At 36.3% G+C, this 16,051-nt stretch overlaps 1 protein-coding gene across 1 annotated transcript in view; it reads left to right on the forward strand.

Moving 5' to 3' along the window:
* Positions 1-904: 904 nt before the first annotated feature.
* Positions 905-16,051, forward strand: part of LOC135197583 (homeobox protein Hox-B8a-like) — a 45,942-nt gene continuing 30,795 nt past the window's right edge. The window contains exons 1-3 of the mRNA XM_064224626.1: positions 905-913; positions 1,725-1,740; positions 12,841-13,077. Coding sequence (XP_064080696.1) covers positions 905-913; positions 1,725-1,740; positions 12,841-13,077 — 262 coding nt within the window. The remainder of the gene's footprint in view (positions 914-1,724; positions 1,741-12,840; positions 13,078-16,051) is intronic.

Consider the following 16,051-nt stretch of genomic DNA (forward strand, 5'->3'; position numbering starts at 1 on the left):
ATTTTCTACTTCTTTTGTTTTTAATTTAAGAAAACTTCAACACCTTCCGGCTCTTTCTCAAGAGTTCAAAACGCTGTCATTTTCACGAAAACGTTTCAGCAACGGCTGCTTGCTTGCTTGTGTAAAATCCCTGCACTTGACACTGCGTTCTTTATAAAAATCTAATTTTCTTTGGAGTGAAAAAAAAAATTGCACCTGTTTCAGGCATTTCGAGATTATGCATTTCCTTTCTGTACGAACGAGTCACATGCAAGAATTAGTTAAAAAGTTCCACTTTTGCCAAGATATATTTCTTGTGTCTTTATATAGTTTCTGTAATTTCGTTGTTTCTTTAAATTCGTCAATATTTCGTATACATAAATATCACATACGCGAAGAATATTTACTATCAGAACAAGCGTTTGTGTAATGTTTGGCTAACAGCATTGTGTTATACACTTTGACTAATTTAAACCTTTCTTAAATCTCTAACGTTATGCAAACATAGGTTAATGTGCTTCAGACAACATTAGTCAATTAAAACGTACAGTATTAAACAGCCACCCTAATTCTAGACTACTTAAAGATTAGTCACTCAAGGTAGCAATATTTCTTTAATGATCTCATTCTTGGATGTTTATAGTACTAAAGTTTAGGTAACTAGTTTTCGTATTGTAAACGTAACGTTTATCCTTTATATTCTACCTCCATTCCAGCTTCCTCTATTCCAACTTGCTATCCAACAACGTCCCCCCTACCCCCAACCCCGCGCCCATTTCACTGTCTCAAGCCCTGAATGACTGATAGAGACTCAGTGCTTGCTTGCTTGTGTTTACATACAATCTTCATAAATCATACAAAGGGCAGCTCATCCAGGTAGACTCAATTACATTTCAAACAAGTGTGAAGGTTACCCCATGTTAAGATGGCTCAGGTAAGGCAATGATGATTAACCCCATCACTTTGTGATCGTCAGCAACGTGCAATTAAATTCGTGAATTAAAAACTTCTTGGTTAAAGTCTCTTTTAAAGTAAAACAAGTAAACATGAGTCTAGAATTGCTTTCTTTCGACCATACGCGTATAACAACTTGACCAGTCCCGCGAGAGGCTACAAATATGATTTCGTCATGCGTTGTTATTCTCTTCGGTGGCAACATCTCACGGATGTGGGATTTGATCAATCTCGTCGGGAAAAGCTCTGTTTTCTCTGGTCTCTGCTGACGGTACAAAACAGGTGTTGCTTAAACGCTGTTGTCACGAGATGGTCAACAAAATTTCGTAAGAGATTGAGTAACACGTTTTTGAAAGATGAAAACAAAGGTATTACACCAGATGCAATTTTACAGATATTAAAACTCTTCCATGAACACTTGGTAATTACCCATTCTAACACAGCTAGCATTTACGAACACTTCAGGTGACCAAGATAAAAATGACTTAAACGATAGAGGCAATGCGATTAAATTATTTGCAAATAAAGAGGCAATAACTATAAGTTTTTCAAAAGAAATGGACATGGATATAAAGAAAAAGGATATGAACCAGAAACAGCAGCAGAAAGAGAGAGAGAGAGAGAGAGAGAGAGAGAGAGAGAGAGAGAGAGAGAGAGAGAGAGAGAGAGAGAATTAGGGGGGGATATGACTAAGTGATTCAAGCACTAGACTAGTCCAAGAAAGGTGTGACTGAAATTCACGACGTTAACATTATGTTCTCTTGGGATCCAAAAATAACTCTTCGTTCTAGTGTCCTTATATCAAAGGTAAATGAAATGGAAGTTCCCTGCTGGGCAAAAGGATACATCAGAGACTTCTAACATAGAAAGGATAAAATTAAAAATTGGGAGAGATTAATTGAAAGTTATTTGTTTCTATAACTGTCAAAGGATTCTCCTGACTTACAGAGCGGATTTAAAAGAACATATAATACAGAACCAATAATATAGAAAGGGGAGGTAAAAAGATTAAGAGAAGGGATGGGGTAGTGGGAGGGGGTAGGGGGTGTCAGGTCCTTGATATCTGCAGCTGCCTCAAAGCATCTGGTGTTTTATAATAACACTTGACCCAGAAGCGTCGGCAGACGCTGTCTTCTCGTTTTATACTTTGGGAACCTCTGGTTAATATTAAAGGATTTTTTCCTTTCTTTATCCATTTAAACTCTCAACTCCGCTCTTTACTGAGGACGAAAGTATATAACGAAAGCGTTTTATTAAAAGATCTATGACTGTTATAGAGTCTATTTTAATTTTAGCTCTCTGTAAAAGAAAACTATTGAGAAGACTTTCCCTGTCCATCCGCACTTTTTCTGTCCGCCCTTGGATCTTGAAAACTACTGAGGCTAGACGGCTGCAAATTTGTATGTTGATCATTCACCCTTTAATCATCAAACATACAAGATTGCAGCCGTCCAGCATCGGTAGTTTTTATTTTATTTAATGTTGAATATAGCCATAATCGTGTGTCTGGCAACGATAAAGAACAAGCCACTTTGGTGCATTTTTCACTTACTTTTTCACTGCAATTAGTTCAAGTATTTTAACTCTCTAATATACACCCACACGACGAATGAAAATACTTAATAAAAAGATAACAATTAGCTCTGATTGGGGTTAATCAGTGATAGCACGAAATTTAGTTGGAAGTTGAACTTAGAGTTTTTGACAAGAATTATTGCAGTACGACAGTATACACAAGAAAGGCTGTATAGAAATTCGCATGCAATCTGTTTTCTTTAAGGAACGAGAGAGAGGGAGGGGTGGCGATTGAGGGAGAAAGAAATCCACTGTAATATAATTAACTGAATTAGGGATAAAATCTAAAACTAATGAGAAAAAAAATATTAAATTGTTCCACACCAAATGAGAGAGAGAGAGAGAGAGAGAGAGAGAGAGAGAGAGAGAGAGAGAGAGAGAGAGAGAGAGAGAAATCCATTGTAATATAATTGACTGAAGTAGTGAAAAAATCTCAAACTTTCTCATTTGAATAGATATTAAATAGTCCCACACCAAATGAGAGAGAGAGAGAGAGAGAGAGAGAGAGAGAGAAGTCCATTGCAATATAATTAACTGATGTAAGGAAAATGACATAAAAGTATCCAATTGGAATAAATATTAAGTACTAAACATGAGAGAGAGAGAGAGAGAGAGAGAGAGAGAGAGAAATTCATTGCAAAATAATTAACTGATTTAAGGAAAATGACACAAAAGTATTACATTGGAATAAATATTAAGTACTATACATGAGAGAGAGGGAGAGACAATCATTACAATAAAATTAACTGAAATAAAGAAAATTATATAAACCTCTTCTATTTGAATAAATATTAAATCGTCCCAGAGAGAGAGAGAGAGAGAGAGAGAGAGAGACTACAAGTGAATGTAAGGGAAGTAATGAAAAAAGTACAAAACCACTCCATTTGATCCCAAAGACTTCCTGCTGACAACCATCTTCGAGCAGGATTCGTCGAGTAAGAGTGAGCTGCCTTAAAAAAGCAAATAATCCAAGGATTCGTTTTCACCTGGCCCCCCAATTACGAAGGGATTTGCCCCGCCTTCTTTTTTGAGAATGACAGAAGAAATGAAATCAGAAGTAGGGGGATTCTTAAAGGCCGGTGGAAGAAGAAGGTGATTAGGTTAGTTGATGCTCAAATCTAATTCTCCTGCAAGGAACATTTGGAGAGTTGATTACAGGGGGAATTTTTATGCCTATTTCGAGTTAGGCTTCGCGTTCTTATTTTGTGATTGGAAATGGAAAAAGGAAACAAGGAAGTAAGGAAAGAAAGAAGCAAAGATAAATGAAACAAAGCAAGAAGTAAGGAAAGGAAGAAGGAAAATGGAATGAAACAAAGCAAAAAAGTAAGGAAAGAAAGAAGGAAAATGCAATGAAGCAGACACAAAATCCTCGTGGATTTCACGGGAAAGTTCTCTCTCTCTCTCTCTCTCTCTCTCTCTCTCTCTCTCTCTCTCTCTCTCCCCTCCTCTCCCTTCTCTCTCTCTCTCCTTCCTCCTCTCTCTCTCTCTCTCTCTGAACCTTATTTAAAAACTCTGTTCCATTTTAATCTACAAATGTGTTCTAACGAGATTTAAGTATTTTACAGAGAGAAAGAGAGAGAGAGAGAGAGAGAGAGAGAGAGAGAGAGAGAGAGAGAGAGAGAGAGCTTTTCCACACTATCAAATCCTGCTTGGATGACATAGAAAGAGAGAGGGAGTGGGGGAGGACAGAAAGAGAATTCTCTCTCTCTCTCTCTCTCTCTCTCTCTCTCTCTCTCTCTCTCTCTCTCTCTGCAGCAACAACTCTAAAAATGTTCAAACATTGTATCACTCGAAGGCCTTTAAAAAAACACAACAATCTGGGAATAACTTTAATGGGAAATATATATAGGCCACTCACTCCCACGAGCTTTAAAGGGTCTATAATTACATGTCCCTTTTAGAACAAATACCTATTTTGTTCGTTAGTTTATAAGTGAATTTGAACAGCGAGGATGGACGAAACGAAAAAGACCTGTCTGCATGAAATTAACCCCAGGTGATAAATGACGCGCAATTAAAAGGATTTCCACCCAATTAGCCGCATTAGAGTTTCAAATACATCGATACATCAAACAGATGGTTGGAATTGCTGGAATTACCTGTCAGGAACAGCGGGTCATATGTAAAAAATTGTGTTTGAGGGGGTTTGTGGGAATGCAGGGAGGGGGTAGGACGTTATTGGTAGTGGTAGGGGGTTAGATGATGGGTGGATAAGTAATCATTATATTGCAGATGAAACGAGAGGAAGAAGAAAGGAAGGATAAAAAGTGGCAAATGTAAGTAATCGACAGCAGATAAATGTCAATAAAAATGAAAAATTCCGCTTCCTTGTAATAATTAATTATTATTTTATTCTGTTGCATATGTTTTCATAAATTCAACTTTTTGTAATTATTTTTTTCAAGAAGGCGTTCCAGTGCCTTATATTTCTATAAGATAACTCGTCAGTAATTTTTGGCATCAATCATTCAGAAAACACCTGTAGCCATGAATTTGTATAAGACTAACTTTCTGTTACCTTATTAGTCTACAGGACAATCTGTCACCAATTTCATGCCTGTAATCATTCAGGTAAACACCTGTGGCAAAGAAATAATATAAGTCGAACTTTCTGTTACCTTATTAGTCTATAGGACAAACTGTCACCAATTTCATGACTGTAATCAGGAAATGTGGCATTGAAACTGTATAAGACTACAGGGAGTATATATATACGTATGTGTGTGAGCACAAACCATCAACTTATAATTGGGTGGGATCATTATGACATATGACGGAATGTTATGATAATTCGTTCGTGCCTAACATGAAATGTAGTCATTACAAATAGAATTACGTGAGGTATGGAGAAATCTTTTATACTTGATGATGATTTGTAATTAAATATATAAAAAAAACTGTCTTTTCAGCCATTTATTAATTTATTCATTTATCTTTTTTTTTATTTAATAACTTATTTCTTTCTGTATGCAGGAGCTAGGTACAATGTCGTACCTCTAAGTAAATGGGGATACAATCCACAATGAAGTAAAATCCTTCTGTAGTTTAAAATATATATTTCTTGTACAGGAACTTATAGCTTTCGACCATCAGCTGTGGTCTCGTTCACTAAAATGTGATATATCACCTCAAGGAACTGACATGTAGGAGCACAAACACTTTTTTAAAACATTTTTCCTTTTATAACATTTTCCCTTTTCTACATATCTCTACATATGAAGAGATATGTAGAAAAAGGAAAATTTCAAGCTTTAGGGATATATGTGCCAATGATGATGCTGCTTCCTCTCCTGTTTACTCCACTCAAGTCATTTCTCACAAAACCACCCAACCAGCACAGAACAAGCAGTTGACAAAAGAAACATTCCTTCACGAAGATCAAGACGAATTCTGGAAAGGACGAGGGCTCAACCGCCTGATCATTCATAATAATAGTTAACTAGCTTGTTACCTAATCTTTATGGTTTTTCAAATGTTATAACAAAGTATGATTGTGCTCCTACATGTCAGTTCCTTGAGGTGATATATCACATTTTAGTGAGCAAGACCACAGCTGATGGTCGAAAGCTTTAAGTTCTTGTACAAGAAATATATATTTTAAACTACAGAATGGTTTTACATCATTATGGATTGTATCGCCATTTACTTTCTGTATTTCCTATTTGCTTCTGTAACTCATTTCAGAGGAGCACAATTTTTTTTAATTATCTATTTATTCTTATTTTTTTGGAAGCTTGAATTTCAAGTCAATTGCCCCTGTAGGCTTGTTCCTAATAAAATAATAATAATATAATAATAATAATAATAATAATAATAATAATAATAATAATAATAATAATAATAATAATAATAATAATAATAATGGACAAACAATTCAACAGTTATGTAGAGATACAAATGTAATTTTAAAAAGTATTTTAAGAAATAGACTGAAAAGAGGATTCGAACAGATTCCCGAAAGATATCTGTAATATTTAACTTTATATATATATATATATATATATATATATATATATGTATATATATATATTATATATATGTATATATATATATGTATATTTATATATATATATATATATATATATATATATATATATATATATATATATATATATATATATATATATATACTCTGAGTATTTTTTATAATAATAATAATAATAATAATAAGAATAATAATAATAATAATCATAATGATAATAATAATAATAATAATAATAATAATAAAATAATAATAATAATAATAATAATAATAATAATAATAATAATATGATGATAATAAAATTAAAAATAGACTTTGATAATTACCTATTTGAGACATGCCACCTTCGGTGCTTTGCTCACCAGTATAAGCAACAGTGAGGAAAATAGAGAGGAACCTTTATAAAATTAATATAGCTGATGCAGCGATTACTTTTAATAATAATAATAATAATAATAATAATAATAATAATAATAATAATAATAATAATAATAATAAGGCTACGGGAAGACCTGTCATGAATCAGACGTGGACAATATATCAAGAAAAATTCTGCAAAAGAAAAAATACACTTGCGTGTGTATTCGTAATCACTCGCCTTTAATCAAACACCAACCTACAATTAGGTGGGATCATATTGAACGTACGACGTCCCACTACGATACCTCGACCCACTACGGCACAGAATGGGGCCATAACAGATGAAATGACAATCTGGTATGGGCTACCCTTCAATATATAATAATTTGATCTGATGCAATGACTGAAATAATGTCCGCTAATATCAAACATTTCACTCGTTCCATCAAACGTGAGGAGACAGACAGACAGACAGACAGAGAATGAATAAAGTATTTGTCATTTAAGCAAAATTAAAAATTTCAGATCCACTCTTTGTAAATAAAACCCGCTATTTTTTTACATATATATATATATATATAATATATATATATATATATATAGAGAGAGAGAGAGAGAGAGAGAGAGAGAGAGAGAGAGAGAGAGAGAGAGAGAGAGATTTCAGATCCACTGTTTATAAATGAAAAAAGTTATTTTTTTTAGAGAGAGAGTATTCATCATCTAATGGAAGGGAAGTCCTTTAAGTTTATTGTATATAAATTCAAAAAATTCTTTCAGAAGGAGAGAGAGAGAGAGAGAGAGAGAGAGAGAGAGAGAGAGAGAGTATTTATCATGTAAAGGAAAGTAAATCTTCAGATTCATTTTGTATAAATAAAAGCAATGTTTTCAGAAAGAGAGAGAGAGAGAGAGAGAGAGAGAGAGAGAGAGAGAGAGAGAGAGAGAAAAAAAATTTATCATATGAGGTAAAGGAAATGCGTCAGATTCATTGTTTATCAATCAAAATAAATAGCTTTTTCAATATAGTATTCGCCCCTCGACCGACTGCATCGGAACCAGTCGAATAAATTCTTGTCTCTTCCCAAATGGAAGATGTCTTTGGAATTGAAATTTCCCCACAAGAAAGGAAGTATAAAAGTCTTGAGGGAAATTGTCGAAAAAATTTTAACAATATTAAAGGCGTCTGGAGACTAGATTTAATAACATAGAAATTTCTCTCTCTCTCTCTCTCTCTCTCTCTCTCTCTCTCTCTCTCTCTCTCTCTGAGAAAATCAAACCTTTATAATGGCATTTTGTGTTATTGACTTTTTCTGTGCATTGTTATGAATCTCTCAGCCTGTTATCTTTCTCTCTCTCTCTCTCTCTCTCTCTCAATGTCTCCCTAACCCTACTTCCTCTCTCTCTCTCTCTCTCTCTCTCTCTCTGAGTGTCTCCCTCGCCCACTTCCTCTCTCTCTCTCTCTCTCTCTCTCTTTCTATCTATCTATTTATCTTTTATATGTATGTATGCATGTATGTGTGTGTGTTTTTATACCTAAGTTAACCGTCTCGTCGCACAATTTCGCGAAGGAAAGGTGCAGGTGGAAGAACCACTTTCCAAATGCGTATTACTTCCGCCTCCCAAGAGCGAAACCTCCCCACGAATACCGAAACGGAAAGGCGATTTCGCTGATTTTTCCGATAATGTATCACAGAGCTTTGGCAACCAATGGGACTCTGCCATGCATTATTCCTTTCCTACGCTTCCATTATTCATTTCCAACATCTCCTTAATGATGGCACATGGAGAGAGAGAGAGAGAGAGAGAGAGAGAGAGAGAGAGAGAGAGAGAGAGAGAGAGATACGTTGGCAAGTTTGTAAGCTTTGAGGTATCAAGGCTGACATTTCTGTAAACATATTTCTTCCACAATCTGAAGTATTTAATATCAGTTAAGATTTAGCCAAAGGAATGAGTTGTGTGATAGTATTGTGTTCATTAGGAAGAGCTAAGACGAGATGAAGTGAAATACAGAAATAAAAGATATCCCTTATTAAATGTATATATATATATATATTATATATATATATATATATATATATATATATATATATATATGAATTATTTAATTAACAAATACATAAAAATATATTATTGAAATGCAAGGAAAATAACAATATTAGACTAGTAACGTAAAGGGGAAAAACAGAAAAGAGAAATCTCACTTATCAAAAAAGAAAAATTATATAAATTAATAAATTTGCCGATAGATAAAATTTTATTAATGTCCAAGAAGAATGTTGTTAGGGTAGTAATGCATAACACCTTCAATTAAAATTGGTAAAAAAAAATTAATAAAAACCTCGTCTTTATAAACCTCTGTGGAGGAGACACACTCGGAAAATATTTCTTCTCCAGTGTCGAGTAAGAGAGGCAAAGCCCTAATGGAGGTGGAAGTGCCTGGGAAGGTTATTAGAAGAAGAAGAAGAAGAAGAAGAAGAAGAAGAAGAAGAAGAAGAAGAAGAAGAAGAAACACCGTAAGAGAGCGAGGATATGGGATAGTTCCTCACGTTTATTTTTTTTCTACACTGTTGTTTTTTCTAAGTTGTCGTAATTATATACTTTTGTTGTCCGTCAAGATATTTATATACCAGGCTTGTATCTCATTTGTAGGTTTTTACTTTTTAGGGTGGTAATGATAATAATAATAATAATAATAATAATAATAATAATAATAATAATAATAAGGAGAAGGAGAGGAGGAGGCATGATTCAACCCGGAACCCCACACTATGAATACCACCCAGTCGAATGGGAGGACTGTGATAAACCAATAATAATAAAATAATAATAATAATAATAATAATAATAATAATAATACCCCCCACCCTATATAATCTTTGACTTACTATAGTTCTCAAACTTTCAAATGAGTTCGATACGGGAACTAATTTCGAAACGCTTACGACTTCGGTGAATGTAACTCATATCCTGACTTACTCTGGTTTAAAATCACTTCCTTCTCTTCTATTCCAAAGCCTTTTTTTTTCGTCGAAGAGAATTATCTTTTCGTACAAACGCTCCAACACGGTCGGCATTCCCATTAACCGAACGAAATATTATGCGAGGCCGAAGTCGTTTCCATTGAAACGAACATTAGAGGCAGACGTAAAACTGAAGTATGATCGGTTACTGGACGCGACTCGCATTTTAAAAGCGACAGCTTCGTGTGTGTCAATGGTGGTGTGCACTAAACAAGTGATTTATACGTTTCTCGTGACCTTATTAGAACCCGGAATACAGAAATCCACGAATTATATTTTGTTGCTGGTGTGATTTTAGTTCTCATATTAAAAATTCCATGAGTTCTTTTTTTTTTCTTTATTTTAGCGTCGTACGTTCTCATTGCATACGAGAATATTCAGTCGCGGTGATCACAGAAATTATCAAGGCTGAACAATGGTAAGTAGATCTCGTTCATCTCTGGCAAAAATATGACACGAACTACTTTACTAATTCAATGTAAACTAAAAAAAAAAATACCTGCAGCTTAGCACCTGAAAGGGAGTGAAAACATAGCATACTAATTCCTTTATATTTCTGGAACGTTTTACTACTGAAAAAGACTGACCCATAAATTTATGAATGAAACTATGAGCCCCTACTAACCCCGGTTACTAGAGCTTTACGAATTTCTGCACATTTTCAGGAAACGCTTTCTCTACGTGAGACAGAAGCTACAGAAGCTATGTATCCACCTTTGTGATACAACAAAGTGAGTGTCATTGCTTGCTGGAAGGATTCAGTACATTGGTATGTGGCAGTTTTCTATTACTTGTGTGAGAAACAAAGTTTAATTACGTACTTGAGAATGAATTGACTGGTTTCATTCCTGTCATGGAAATGAGTTGGAGTGAATATTTAGGAATGCATCAATTCTGAGAATTATTAGAAAGGATTCATTCCTGTCATGAAAAGGAGTTGGAGTGAATATTTAGTAATGCATTCATTATGAGAATGATTTGACAGAAGTCATTCCTGTCATGGAAAGGAGTTGGGAGTGTATATTTAGAAACGCATTAATTCTGAGAATAATTTGACAGGATTCATTCCTGTCATGGAAAGGAATTAGGAGTAAATATTTTGGAATGCTTTAATTCTGAGAATGATTAGACAGGAGTCATTTCTATCATAGAAAGGAGTTGGAGTGAATATTTAGGAATGCATTAATTTTGAGAATGATTAGACAAGATTCATTCCTGTCATGGCAAGGGAGTTAGGAGTGAATATTTAGGAATGTGTTAATGAATCTTTACATTTTTATACGACTGTCTTAGTAACAACAGATACATAAATTATTTCTTAGTCATAAAATACGTATTTCACAAACATCTCTATCTCTTTCAGGCAGCAAGATTCTGACGTTGAAATATCCAATATGAATAGGTTTATCTTCTGAATAATAATAATAATAATAATAATAATAATAATAATAATAATAATAATAATAATAATAATAAAATAATAATAATAATAATAAGACCCAGAAATATACAGAGACAGGAGAATGACAGACAGAACAGAGGACTGGCACAACAAACCAATGCACGGACAATACATGAGACACACTAAAGAACTAGCCAGCGATGACACATGGCAATGGCTACAGAGGGGAGAGCTAAAGAAGGAAACTGAAGGAATGATAACAGCGGCACAAGATCAGGCCCTAAGAACCAGATATGTTCAAAGAACGATAGACGGAAATAACATCTCTCCCATATGTAGGAAGTGCAATACGAAAAATGAAACCATAAACCACATAGCAAGCGAATGCCCGGCACTTGCACAGAACCAGTACAAAAAGAGGCAGGATTCAGTGGCAAAAGCCCTCCACTGGAGCCTGTGCAAGAAACATCAGCTACCTTGCAGTAATAAGTGGTACGAGCACCAACCTGAGGGAGTGATAGAAAACGATCACGCAAAGATGGTGATACATGCAAATAGACCAGACGTGACGTTGATTGACAAAATCAAGAAGAAAGTATCACTCATTGATGTCGCAATACCATGGGACACCAGAGTTGAAGAGAAAGAGAGGGAAAAATTGGATAAGTATCAAGATCTGAAAATAGAAAATAAGAAGGATATGGGATATGCCAGTGGAAATTGTACCCATAATCATAGGAGCACTAGGCACGATCCCAAGATCCCTGAAAAGGAATCTAGAAAAACCAGAGGCTGAAGTAGCTCCAGGACTCATGCAGAAGAGTGTGATCCTAGAAACGGCACACATAGTAAGAAAAGTGATGGACTCCTAAGGAGGCAGGATGCAACCCGGAACCCCACACTATAAATACCACCCAGTCGAATTGGAGGAATGTGATAGAGCAAAAAAAAAAAAAAAATAATAATAATAATAATAATAATAATAATAATAATAATAATAATAATATGAGGCGCCGTGGCAGAGTGGGCTAGGTCGTCAATGGACTGGTTAAGCAACATTGGGGCTGGTCATTCTTTGGATGGGTGACCGCCCTCCTCGGCGTTGATTCCTTGGGAAAGGATCTTTACCATAATTTCCTGTCTACTCAGCTGCAAATGAGTACCTATCCCTGATGGGGTAGGGTCCAGCTATGGGTTAAATAGCAAAACTCAGCAATGATGTTAAGCAATGAAGGAATAAACGACAACGACGTCCGGCAGCCAGGTATTCAACCCAATTGAAGGGGAAGACGGTCAGGTACTTGGAGGTCGTCATCCAGCAACTGACCACCACAATGACAGTAACCAACAGCCTGAGATTGGAGCTACAGAAGCAAACCAGAGGAAGAAATGGACAAGAGAAGAAAATAAAGAAATATGGAGATGCTACATCAGAAGCTACCCGACGGGGAGTGGATATAGAAGAAGGTTGGTCAACATCTGGAATGAGAGGCATAACACCCCCCAAACAGAGCAGAGGCTGGCAGACTAAGTAAGGAACATAAAGAAAAAGAAATGGCTCTCCCCAACAGAAAAAGAAGAACTGGAAAGGGATATGTCACACAACAATGAATTACACGAAGACGAACTGAGAGACGATGCCACAGAAGACGACAGGGATGATGAGGTATCAAACAATGTCACACGCAGAAACACCGAAAGGACAGAATGGGTAGAAAAGATTAGACAATGGATGGAGCCAGATACAGAGAGAACAAAGATCCCCTCCATGAAAGCTTACAACACCAAGAAACTAAGGGAGAAAACAAGTGAGGTCAATAAATAATAGGCATAATACACCCCACCAGTATCACTGAAACAAATAACTTGGCATATGCAGGAGCAAGATTAGTAGCAGAACTGATGGGGATTCAAAAACCAACACCACCAGCAAAACCAACCCAACAGAAACCAAAACAGGCGCCTGGAAAAGCAAATCATGGTGATGAGATCAGACTTGAGTAAACTCAAAGAGATGGCAGAAAAAAGGCTAAGAAGCAAGAAAACAAGGGAAGAACTCAACGAGAAATACAAAGTACAAGAGAGGGGACTAAACAACACAATAGAAGATGTAAAACAGAGGCTTAAGGCCAAAGCACATAAGATCCAACGGTACATGAACAGGAATAAGGGATACCAACAGAACAAACTATTCGGAACCAACCAGAAAAGACTATACAGCCAACTAAGAGGGGAAGACAACCACCCAGAAATTCCTGAGGCCAAATCGAGTAAGAGACTCTGGGAAAACATGGAGGAATCCGGTATCACACAACAAACATGCAACATGGCTCCAGGAAGTCAAGGAAGAAGAAACAGGGAGAATAAAACAAAGATTCACAGAAATCACGACAGACACAGTCAGACACCAACTAAAGAAAGTGCCAAACTGGAAAGCCCCAGGTCCCGATGAAGTCCATGGATACTGGCTCAAAAACTTCAAGGCCCTACACCCACGAAAAGCAGAACAACTCCAGCATTGTATCTCAAATCACCATGCGCCCAAATGGATGACCACAGGAAGAACATCCCTAGTACAAAAAGACAAGAGTAAGGGAAATATAGCCTGTAACTACAGGCCTATCACCTGCCTACCAACAATGTGGAAGTTACTAACAAGTATCATCAGTGAAAGGTTATACAACTACCTAGAGGAGACAAACACAATCCCTCCCCAACAGAAAGGCTGCAGAAGGAAGTGTAGGGGCACAAAAGACCATCTCCTGATAGACAAAATGGTAATGAAGAACAGTAAGAGAAGGAAAACCAACCTAAGCATGGCACTGATAGACTATAAGAAAGCCTTTGACATGATACCACACACATGGCTAATAAAATGACTGAAAACATATGGGGTAGAGGAAAACACCATCAGCTTCCTCAAAAATACAATGCGCAACTGGAATACAATACTTACAAGCTCTGGAATAAGATTAGCAGAGGTTAATATCAGGAAAGGGATCTTCCAGGGCGACTCGCTGTCCCCATTACTCTTCGTAGTAGCAATGATTCCCATGACAAAAGTACTACAGAAGATGGATGCCGGGTACCAACTCAAGAAAAGAGTCAAAAGCATCAACCATCTGATGTTCATGGACAATATCAAGCTGTATGGTAAGAGCATCAAGGAAATAGATACCCTAATCCAGACTATAAGGATTGTATCTGGGGACATCAGGATGGAGTTTGGAATAGGAAAATGCGCCTTAGTCAACATACAAAAAAGCAAAGTAACGAGAACTGAAGGGATAAAGCTACCAGATGGGAGCAACATCAAATACATAGATGAGATTGGATACAAATACCTGGGAATAATGGAAGGAGGGGATATAAAACACCAAGAGATAAAGGCCATGATCAGGAAAGAATATATGCAGAGACTCAAGGCGATACTCAAGTCAAAACTCAACGCCGGAAATATGGTAAAAGCCATAAACACATGGGCAGTGCCAGTAATCAGATACAGCGCAGGAATAGTGGAATGGACGAAGGCAGAACTCTGCAGCATAGACAGAAAACCAGGAAACATATGACAATACACAAAGCACTATGCCCAAGAGCAAATACGGACAGACTATACATAACACGAAAGGAAGGAGGGAGAGGACTATTAAGTATAGAGGACTGCGTCAACATCAAGAACGGAGCACTGGGGCAATATCTGAAAACCAGTGAAGACGAGTAACTAAAGAGTGCATGGGAAGAAGGACTAATAAAAGTAGACGAAGACCCAGAAATATACAAAGACAGGGGAATGACAAACAGAACAGAGGACTGGCACAACAAATCAATACATGGACAATACATGAGACACACTAAAGAAGTGGCCAGCGATGACACATGGCAATGGCTACAAAGGGGAGAGCTCAAGAAGGAAACTGAAGGAATGATAACAGCGGCACAAGATCAGGTCCTAAGAACCAGATATGTTCAACGAACGATAGATGGAATTAACATCTCTCCCTTATGTAGGAAGTGCAATACGAAAAATGAAACCATAAACCACATAGCAAGCAAATGCCCGGCACTTGCACAGAACCAGTACAAAAAGAGGCATGATTCAGTGCAAGAAACATCAGCTACCTTGCAGTAATAAGTGGTACGAGCACCAACCTGAGGGAGTGATAGAAAACGATCAGGCAAAGATCCTCTGGGACTATGGTATCAGAACAGATATGGTGATACATGCAAATAGACCAGACGTGACGTTGATTGACAAAATCAAGAAGAAAGTATCACTCATTGATGTCGCAATACCATGGGACACCAGAGTTGAAGAGAAAGAGAGGGAAAAAATGGATAAGTATCAAGATCTGAAAATAGAAATAAGAAGGATATGGGATATGCCAGTGGAAATTGTACCCATAGTCATAGGAGCACTAGGCACGATCCTAAGATCCCTGAAAAGGAATATAGGAAAACTAGAGGCTGAAGTAGCTCCAGGACTCATGCAAAAGAGTGTGATCCTAGAAACGGCGCACGTAGTAAGAAAAGTGATGGACTCCTAAGGAGGCAGGATGCAACCCGGAACCCCACACTATAAATACCACCCAGTTGAATTGGAGGACTGTGATAGAGAAAAAAAATAAAATAACAATAATAATAATAATAATAATAATAATAATAATAATAATAATAATAATAATAATAATAACAATAATAATAATAACAATTAACTGCCATCTAAGCACTATAATTGGCTCCCAATCCCTTTGCTTTAAAGATTCATGAGAGAGATTACTG

This window comes from Macrobrachium nipponense, chromosome 23 (assembly GCF_015104395.2).
Source record: "Macrobrachium nipponense isolate FS-2020 chromosome 23, ASM1510439v2, whole genome shotgun sequence".
Classification (NCBI taxonomy): domain Eukaryota; kingdom Metazoa; phylum Arthropoda; class Malacostraca; order Decapoda; family Palaemonidae; genus Macrobrachium; species Macrobrachium nipponense.